General features: G+C 36.9%; 2 protein-coding genes across 2 annotated transcripts; one reads left to right on the top strand and one right to left on the bottom strand.

Moving 5' to 3' along the window:
- Positions 1 to 1,118: 1,118 nt before the first annotated feature.
- LOC140781621 (chaperone protein dnaJ C76, chloroplastic-like) lies at positions 1,119 to 3,781 on the top strand. The gene is made up of 6 exons (XM_073127688.1): positions 1,119 to 1,282; positions 1,414 to 1,594; positions 2,155 to 2,347; positions 2,444 to 2,550; positions 2,945 to 3,152; positions 3,408 to 3,781. The coding sequence occupies exons 1-6, from the start codon at positions 1,182 to 1,184 to the stop codon at positions 3,539 to 3,541; spliced, it is 924 nt and encodes a 307-aa protein (XP_072983789.1). The 5' UTR covers positions 1,119 to 1,181; the 3' UTR covers positions 3,542 to 3,781.
- A 281-nt stretch (positions 3,782 to 4,062) lies between these two features.
- LOC140781622 (uncharacterized) lies at positions 4,063 to 10,276 on the bottom strand. Its single transcript, XM_073127689.1, has 3 exons — positions 10,035 to 10,276; positions 9,045 to 9,228; positions 4,063 to 4,460 (listed from the first exon to the last, which is right to left on the bottom strand). The coding sequence occupies exons 1-3, from the start codon at positions 10,177 to 10,179 to the stop codon at positions 4,238 to 4,240; spliced, it is 552 nt and encodes a 183-aa protein (XP_072983790.1). The 5' UTR covers positions 10,180 to 10,276; the 3' UTR covers positions 4,063 to 4,237.
- Between the last annotated feature and the right edge of the window lie 338 nt (positions 10,277 to 10,614).

Below are 10,614 nucleotides of genomic sequence, written 5' to 3'. Positions count from 1 at the left end.
ATATTTTGTAGTTTATTTCACTGTAAACCTTATATTTTCACTGCTTCTAATCTAAAGTCCTATGTTCCATTAAATTATAAAAAACGCCCTAAGCGAGCTTTATACAAGGCTAATTCCAAAGTCCACCACAATGGAAGATACATGGGAGCTGAGGCAAGTAAAAATTTTTAGAAGACATTGTGTAAAGACAATGGGTAATTTGTACAAACACAACACATGCACGTTTTTAGAGGACAACCCCGCAGTTCTTTTTTTTTTTTTTTTCTCTTGGTATTGTATGCCTTTTTTTTTATATAAAAAATATATTATTATGTCACTTTTTGCTTCTGAAAGATACGAGCAATAATAAATATTTGCTCCCACTCTCACATATATTTACTTACGCAATACATAAAATAATTACGAACTATAAAGGAATAATAACTGTGAAATAGAAGAGAATAATTGTATATATATCATATAGTTATTGTATTTTTCTCTTTAGTCTGTGGAAAAAGAAGATAAACTTTTTAATTAATACGACCTCGAGCCAAGCCAGCCCGAGCTACTCTAGCTCAACCCCATGACGACGGTAAAAAAAAGGCTAAGCCAACGGCGGGGAGTGCCTCGGCGACCCCCTATCGCCGACCGGCCAGAGGAGGAGGGGGCAGCTTCAACTCAATAAAGTCTAATATAAATCATTGGCGCTGTAAGCAGAGGAAGGAAGAGGATGGAATGGAGGCCAATATGGATTTGGCGCTGGATATGGGAGAGATGGCACAGTAAGTGGCAAGGCAAGGGTAGTAACTCTAGGAGAAAGTGGTGGAGGTCTATCACAGCTCACGAGGGACTACGATGGAGGAGCTCGAAGCCCCAAGTACTCGCCAATGCCGCAGGCATGATTAGGGTTAATCGGATGTTACCGGTGACAGACTATACCCTCAAGCTCTTCGACCGAGAAGGTCGTCAGCCAGAAAATTCATGCTATTTAAGAGTGGCAAGTAAGAAATTCCTCAAACCCTCCTTGCAGACGATGTACTCCCAGGTTTTGGACCCCACCAGGAAAATATCATATAAAAAAAATAACACTTTCTAAAGCAACGTGCAAATATCTTCTTCATCCATCCACAATGAAGACTAGAAATTAGAAAGCCAATGAGCAACAACAATAGGAAACCACTGAGAAAGAAAAGAACCGAAAAATGATAGACTGCAGCACCTCCTCTTGTATCCATCTCTCACTCCTGAAACCTCCAACAACTCATCCAAACCACTTGACCACCGCATGGAAGCCAGGACCAAAGTGAGCACCAATCGATCCACTACCTAGTAATCTGGATTTCCTCTTTGTAGTTTCTCTCATATTCTCTGATCTTATTTTAACTGCTCTTTCTTTCCTTCCTTCCTTCCTTCCTTCCTTCCTCTGTTTACTAGATTGAGACAGATACCAAGTAGCATCATAAGATGCTGCAGTTCCAAAACTGGGAAGGAAGCAGCAGGGCCTAAAGATTACTATCAAGTGCTTGGGGTGTCAATTGACTCCTCTACTCAGGAGATCAAGGAGGCTTATAGGAGATTACAGAAGCAACACCATCCTGATATTGCTGGCCATAGGGTCCACTCCTTTCTTTCACTCTATCCTTAATTTTGTTTAAGGAAATAAGGGAAATTTATAATAAAAACAATCACTCTAATGGTTGCCTTTACTATCATTCATACCATTCTATATGGATATTTATGATTCGAACTTCCCCCTGTATTTTGTTTTTAATGTCTCAAACAACTTTTGACATTAGTTTTCTTACGGGATAGATCTTTTATTATTTTGACTCCAACTCCCTGTATTTTTCTTGCCGGATAGATACTATGTAGATGAATTAAATTAACTATAGATGCAAAAATGGACTTAATATTCTTGAGTAAGTTTTTCAACATTAAGGTAAAAGTAAAAATTTGCCTCACTTATTGTGGGCCTGATGTTGTTTTAAACCAGATGAATTTATTGTGCAATAGTTTCTCTTCTTCTACTGAGTAGAAGTAGACATATGTGTAATATATTTCTCACAAAGTACAAACATAAAATATGTGGCTCTACTAATTGAAATATGTGTATGTAAAGGAAAAAGAAAAGAAGATTAAGTGTTGCACTTTTTTATGGTGTTTCATATATCAAAGGGTCATGAATTCACTCTTCTGCTGAATGAGGCATACCGTGCTTTAACGAAAGAGGATAGGAGAAGAAATTATAATGGTGCTAATGCCAAGAGTAGGAGAGGATTTGAAAGCAATTATTCCGGGAATGGTTATAGCTCATGGAATGGACCACTGAGATCCCAAGCTCTCTTTGTAGACGAGAATAAATGCATAGGTGAAGCATCAAACACTAAGCTATAACCATCCTCTCCCTTAGATGCTATTCAGCTTATCATTCCATTCTCATGAGATAGCATGGCAATCCTCGCAGGTTGCAGGGAGTGTGTGCACCACGCAGGGGAGACATTTGTGATGGATGAAACTCTAGGATGTGCACGTATCAAGGTTCAATTTGGCGACTCCGAGAAGAAGATCGAGGTTAGAATATCACAAGCATAGGTCTTATATTTCCCTCCCTTATGTTCATTTGTTTTTCTTGCATAGTTGCATTGTTGACTTATGGAAAAAAATGGTAGCTCAATTAAGATTTTACGCCTCACATTTTTGACATGCTATCTCGAGTCTTATATTTCATGTTATCCACTTATTTTTGTTAAAACTTAACTAACAATAACAGGAAGAGTGGACACAAATCTATCTCTATGAAAATTATTGCTTTGCAATAATCCTCAAAGATAAGAGTGATACATAACATCCATACTTGTTATGTCTTTGGGAACTAGTGCGAGATTGTTAAGTTATGATATACATACATAGCATCTCACATTTTTGGATTAACTGGTTATGTGATAAGAGATTATTTTCATGGCAGGTGTCCATTGATTCATGCCCTGTGAACTGCATCCATTGGGTGGAGAGCGAAGAATTGCCGCTGCTCGAGTTTCTCATACGCCCGCAGCCGAAGGAGGCTCATGGTGTGTTCGGAGGAGGATGGGAGAGGCCTAATGATGTATTTGCAGCTGCAAAATCCTTCAACAAGCAATTGAAACAGCAGCAGGAACAACATGAGGACCCCATAAGTATACTTCTCTCTCTCTCTCTCTCTCTCTCTCTCTCTCTCTCTCTCTCTCTCTCTCTCTCTCTCTCTCTCTCGGTGACCATCATCAGTTCAGAATGTAATTAAGAGTCATAGTGCAGATCATATAGAGGCCTATTTAGCTAAGATTCTAAGGGTAATTCTGAATTTGATAAGAAAAGAGATAGCCTCTTTAGTTAGAAGTTAGAACTATAGAAGGTTAAATGATTCACATCTTAATTTGTTGTTGGTGGTGTAGGTGAAGCAGATATGGAAGCAGAGACACCAGCTCAAGCTGAAGCACGACATCGTGCTGGATTGAGGCTGCAGTGGCAACGATTGTTCGAAATTTGGGACTGGTTGAGAGATTTAAGCCAAAAGAGAGTAAGTTGAGGATACTCAAAGAATACCAGTGAAAACATATTTAACTAGACAAGAAGGATATATCACCTACACTCCCGTATCAAATAGTTTCTACTCTGTTAATCAATCATATACTAAAGGAAAAAAGTAATCAGGCCATAATATCATGCTTTGTTATAAATGAAAGGATGGAGCATTGTGTCAAGAAAAAAACAAAATCTTCACATTTCACTTGAAAATAATATTCTGTTCTCAGGCAGTGAATCATAACTAGTCTCTTTTTCGAAGTCAAATATGAGATCTCGGAAGAAAAAAAAATGCATCACATTCCTGCATTATTGAATCATGTTATCTTTCAAAAATGACAACCTACAACAATTTAATGTTTCGTTTCATAGCAAATCAGTTGGCTGACCAACAAATTACCCAACTTTTTGCAGATTGTATAAAATTCCCTGTACGACTTCATAAAAAAAAAGAACAAAAAATAGAAATAAAATGAACAGTACATAATTTCCAATGGAATCCATCACATACAATAAGACAGCTGATTAGTCCAGAATAATCATGTTCTACCAAATTATTTGAAGGCGGTGGAAAACCTCATTTTTATCGGTAGCAACAAAGCAAAACAGGTAAATCTGAACAAGAGCGACAGCTCTAGTTTTCCTTATATTAAAACAAAAAAAGAAAAAGAAAAAAAAAAGAAGAACCAATAGGGCCAGACTACACATTCAACACTTTGAGCTTCTTCTCTTTTGTGAATGCGTCCCACTCAATTTCTTTGCGGGCTGCTCCATCATAAACAACATGCTTTGGAAGCTTTTTCTTGTATGAAACCAAAGTTCCTCCATCTACCACAGCCTTACCAACAGCAGTGGCCTGGTACCCGTCACCAAAATTTATGCCTGCTGAAGGGCTCATTTCACTAACTAGCCGTTTCATGTACCTAGAAAGAGAAGTAATTGATTTCTTCAGCCAGGTGTAACAAAAATATTGTACGAGGGGAGAAAGAAACTAAAATTTTGAAATAAGAAAATTTCTGCAATGTCTTTACAAGCATAGATTCATAATCATTTCACATTGGAAGGGTAAAAAGATAGCATATTTACTTTCAAAAAATGTAAGCAACTTATACCATTCTGGCAGCAGATAATGGAGCCAAACAATATTAACAAAAAAAAACTTCTGTATACCATTAGCACCTTACAATGTAGTTACATAGTTTGTTTGAACTTTGAAGGGAAAAGAAGAAACAACTTATTAGTTATAATTATGACTGCAAAATATAAATGAACGGTAAATAGTTCCTAATAACTTGCGAGATCTATGAACTCAATGAAGAAGAGGTGAATGGAGAAGCTTAAACTAAAGGCATGTCTGGTCTATTCAGAACCTCACATTAAAAGAACTAAAATAGATTCAAATAATTCCTTAGCTCATGCTAGAGAACAACTGAAGTGAATATCTCTATTGTGTATTTCTAAGCAATCAAGAGATTCAAAACAAGAAATAGAATGATGTGACCAATTTCACTTAAGAAATGGCATAGCAAAAGAAAAGTCAGTGGCTATTGTGTTGATAATATATTTGATCTGGATAAAGAAAGAAAACACAACTAACATGGACAGGAAAAAAGATATTCAGATCATGGTTTGAATGAAGTCAGATGGAAACAATGAAACATCAGTATAAAGGGGACAGTAGCAATCAGCTTTAATCAGCTCAAGGAATCTAGTAATTCCTGATTTCCTGAATAAGTTACGATATTAGCTGTGTACCTTCATATACTATTTGTCTATTCAGCACTTACACAGTACAAAATTTACATTTCCTAGGTAATAATCAGGAATTATGAATGTTATTTGTAAACCAGATAGCTCTTTGGACCACAATAAGAGGTTCATCTTAAAAGCATAAAATAATAGAAGAGAAAGCAGATTTGGTTCAAGATGGCCCTGCTTCAGTAGAACTTATAGTCACTATAATGAGACACAATCAAATTATTTACTAACAAAATCATAAGTTGACCTGACTCTCTAACACTACCTCATGAATAAATTATTCTAAAACTGTCTCATTTAAAGACATGCAGCAAGGAGTTAAGTGATAACTCTGATGCCAAACAGAACAGACAATGCCCAATGGGATGACTAAAAGAGAAATTTTTTGCAGTATTAAGATTGTGTCTCAAACAAACTGACAGAAATGAGTGTTGATTGACCACCAAGAATGTGCAAAGGTGAAAACAATCAACCCATGAGTGATAGTATCTAAATGTTCCAAATTCCCTTTCCAAAGGGTTAACATATACTCAGGAAACACAATGCATTGGCATGTATTGACTAATATGCAATGCCAACTAGACATTGCAGCCACAAAAGACAATTTGGAACCTTCCTCCTCTAGGAGGTATTGCTTTGCGTTGGTTTCATATGTAGTTACTAAAGATATATGAATCAAACAAGTCTCATTCCCTGTCTGGCTGTGATATAGAACATGTTGCTTACTGAAATAATCTCAGAATTTTTCCCTGGGAAGAAATTAAGTCTGCAGCAGAGTCTTCTAAAAGATTAGTAAAAAAGATAGGAACCATAAGAAGTTTGTTAAATTATCCTGTTCATATTTCTTGTCTCTGATATGTATTGCTCATGTTGAGTTAAGAAAAGAAGCCAACAGGAAAAAGGAAAAATTATAAATCAGATGAAGTACAAATATAAAACATTCTTTTGACTTCCTTGAGCCAATTATATGCACATAAGTGTACTACTCAAGTCCATAAACAGATACAAGTATACAACACAGGTGCCAACTATGTAACTAAACCAAGGTTTCAAGTATCGAAATCGGGATCGGAATCGGCCATCTGAAAAAACTATATGTATCGGCCATATTGGCGGTATCGGCAATATCGGCCTGTATTTTAAAATACTAAAAAATTCTTAATTTAAAAAAGAAGAAGATATAAATATAAACTATTCATATATAAAGTCTAAAAACTAAAAAATAAATATTATTTTCTCAATTCCTATTTCTCCCCCTTTCTACTACTCACACACTCTCTCTCCCACACAAATTAAAAATAATTCTTACTCTCGCCCACTAATTCTCTCTTATCAAACTCTCTCCCTAATTAACTCTCTCTCCCACTAACTCTCTCTCTATCCTACTAACTCTCTCCCTTAAAAAAACTCTCCATCTTCCTCACCGACTACCACCTCTTTCACTCTTTAACATAGTTTTTTAATTTTTATTTTTTCTCCACATCTCTCCTCCTCCCCCTCTCTCTCTTCTTCCCTCTCCCTCTTACTGTTGCAACCCACAAATTCTCTCTTTCTCCCTCTCTCTCTTTTTCCCTCTCTTTCCCCTTTCTTTTTCTATTACCCATGCTCGTCTCGGGCGGGATCGGCCGATACGGCCGATCCCACTTGAGATCAACTGAAACTAGGAACCATGAACTAAACAAAACAACAATTTTAAGTAATATTTATATACCTTCTTACTAGATCCAATATCAAGAACTATCAACTTTTAATCTTAAAGATAGAAAATTTTCTTTAACTAGTAAAATATAAAGGCCAAAGAAGAATTAATGCTAGAAAATGGAAAAGTATAGAGAGAAGGATAATATATTCAACAGCCTTAAAATTGTAAGTTTCTAAAAAGAACTTAAATTTTCCTGCTAGAGACAGTAGAGATGGTTAACGCACAAGAAATGTCATCTATCTCTCTATACAGTGCCTCTAATATAGACAGAGGAGAACATGAGAAAGCAAGATGGTTGAACGGACACAAGTATAAGGAAACTAAATGCAGAAGAAATAAGTACAATATGTTACAATTCAACTAGTTATGACTTTGTTTACTTTTGTTTTGGAAGAATAAGATTTCTAGCAGTCACGTTCGAACGCGACTTCTTGGCGTTCGAACGCGACCGTCGAACGCATGCACACATTTGCAAAAGCAAGAAACGTGTTTAGTGCATTTGAACGCATTTGACCGTGTTCGAACGCGCCGTTTGAATGCCTGTACACGTTCGCAATGATAGAAAATGCGAAATTCGCGTTCAAACGCGCTCGACCGCGTTCGAACGCAATCATCGAACTGCATGATCCTAGGGTTATCTTTTAATTATTTTATTTGATAAGTTAGCATCTAAATATGTGGAAGACAATCTAATTAAGGATTATTGATGAAATATTAGAGTTTTCCTTCCCAACCCTCTCTCTTTCCTCCAACGGCATCCAATCTTGGACGTCGTCTTTTTCCTCCCTCAATCTGACCATGCCCCCTTGCCTCTCAAGGATTGATCCACTCTCTCTCCCTTCGTCTAGCTTAATACTCTACCCTACCACCATAGTCACCATCTTCCACAAAACTCAACCATTATTTTTCTATTCCATTACTCATGTTCCCCACACCACCATCTGATCCACAGTCAGTATGTTCACCACAACTTTTGATCTAGAAATTTGATCGACGTGATCTCGATTGCGTTGGATTCCTTACTTTAAGAGGAATAATCTGTCCAAGTTACGGATCTATTGGATAGTTAGATCTCTCGCATATTTCCTCGAAAGTTCTTCCCTAAGAAGAATTTGGGCTGATCTTCAGATTGTTGCAAGCTGATTATTCCTGAACCTATCACAATAATATATGGACAAGCCACTAGAGTTATGCCCCTTCATAATTGTGTCCACATGTATCTCTTCGGCGGTGGCAAAAATAATGGGTGTCATTCTGTTAAGAAAACAGATATTCAACAACCTACTAATATCTAAAGCAAAGGCTGAAGAACGAATTTGACAAACAAAGAACTCGATTTGGGAAGATCAATTGGAAGCACTAAAAAGTTGAAGGGTAATAAGCATGTTAGAAACAAGACATTTTCTCTTAAAACCCAGCTATATAAAAACAAAAAAACAAAAGAATCGTGATCCTAAAGACTAAGATCTCCAAATACATAAGCAGAAAAGGAAGCGGCAGTTCTACATTAACAGTTTGAAAGCCATATTCAGGGGGTGATAAATGGTCAAACTAACTCTTTTATTGGCCATCATAAGTTCATAACTCAAACTAACTTATACCTTGTGCTCAAGATACAGAATACGACTACATAGACTGTCCAAAATGTGGTAATCGATATTCCATTGAACATATCATATCCATAGCTAATCAGAAATAATATAATTAGCTGGCTGACGAAATAACTAAGTAATAGGATGGAACTCAATAAAATTGAGAAAAGAAGTGCAAATAGATGTAGAAATTGTTAAGAGGAGATATACAACAAGAAACTTGCATAATACTTTTAGATGACAAGAAGTCCTGATCTTCCTTGACAAGACAGTGCTCAACACATATTTTTTCCTCGTTTTTTTGGAGGGGTGATAAATCAATCTATAAATCTAAAGAGCATACCTAAGGCCTTCAACTTTAGAAAATTGCCAAACTGATCATAAACAGAAAACAACTGGATCTAGCAATAGAAAAGTTTACTAGCTTTGCCTCTGGAAAAAGATAGAGAAAATACCATGTCTTTGTGTAGCTTTCAGGAACAACTATATCCCCACCAAGGGCCTTCAATTCTTCAATTATTTCAGGAGTACCAGGTTTGTCTTCAATTATGCTAATAGTTTGAAGTTTCCTCTCCTTTGCCAATTCGACAACAAGCTTCCCAATATCACTATCTCCACAGTTCTGCACCAGCGTTTGACCTTTCAAAAAAACCATGTTATTTCAAATTTAATGCAGTTGCACATATCTGCAAGCTGCAAGAGTGTGTCTACCATAGTAATCCTTCACGCATATTAAAAAGAAAAGAATTGATCTTTCATGCACCATTCAGAGATTACTAGGAGGACATGAGTTTTAGCGTGCTAAATGGATCTCTTGATCCTAAGTAAAAGCTAGACAAAGAACGATCTAAAAGTTACAAAATTTATATTGGCAGTACAAATAGGAAGAAGAGACAAAGTAGTTGCACATAATGTGCATAAGAAGTCCTCCTCCCATATGTTGTCATGACCAAGTTGACTATATTGACTAGAGATCAATCATTCACGACCAATAACTACTTCTCAAAGAAAAATAATTGGGTTTAATCCCGAATCCCATCCCACAAATCACGTAGAGAAGAAACAATTGTCTCAAATGACTGGTTAAAATTCCCTTATTATCGAGATACCAAGATATGAGATAAGATGAGATGCTAATCAGATTTAAACCAGGATCTAAATGAATTGAACAAAGCAGTGATTTTTAAGGTGAAAAATGCGGGAAATGTAGGTAAAGATTGTCCAAGTTCCTCTCTACTCACTTTGCGACTAATCAAGATGTGAAGCGACAAACGAGTAATAAAACTAGCGGCACAGATGTTGACTACGGCCCTTTCGCGAGGATTTCCAAAACTTTCAAGAGATTTGCGTAGAACGCACCAAAATAACACTTACACCAAGACCAACTAAGAGACCGGGACTCGAATCTTGCTCTTAAAGAGTCAAAGTAAGGGATCCGGGAATACCTTGCTTGAGGGAGAGAGAGTCGAGGAGGGACGCGACGGATCTCCTCAAAGAAGAAGGATCGGAGGTGGAGAATGCCCTGATCCCATTCGACCAGAGATTAGGGTTGCGGTGGCAAAGGAGAAGACCTCTCCGCAGCGAATACATCTCGTATACCTCCCTACCTCTGTGGTTTCGAGTAATCGAGGTGGTAGGAGATTGATTTCTTTATTACTGCCACTGGCTAGAAGGAAAGAGGGAAGATGGAGAACAATTGGGCTGAGCCGAGGTGCCCAATGTAGGCCCAAATTGGTAGGGTTGGGCTCGAGTCAGACTCAACAATTCTAATTGGCATTTTAAAAGGTTGTCAACAGTCTCCGTGGTCTATTTCCCCTACTATCAATACATCAAAAACCTAACTAACAATTTTAATAATTATAAGTTACTTATGCATCTCGTCTAGCTAATATTGCTGTTGATTAGCTTGCAAAAAAGAAAAAAAGTTTTAGCTTCGAGTGTGCTTGGTATGAGTGTTTTTCTTCTGAAATTATTTAATTTTTAATTTCCGATTCTGGGGAAGACTTTTGTACTAAGTTAACCACT

This window comes from Typha latifolia, chromosome 2, assembly GCF_019914945.1.
Source record: "Typha latifolia isolate L0001 chromosome 2, TyphaL0001v2, whole genome shotgun sequence".
Lineage (NCBI taxonomy): Eukaryota > Viridiplantae > Streptophyta > Magnoliopsida > Poales > Typhaceae > Typha > Typha latifolia.
This window is presented reverse-complemented; position numbering and strand designations above follow the sequence as displayed.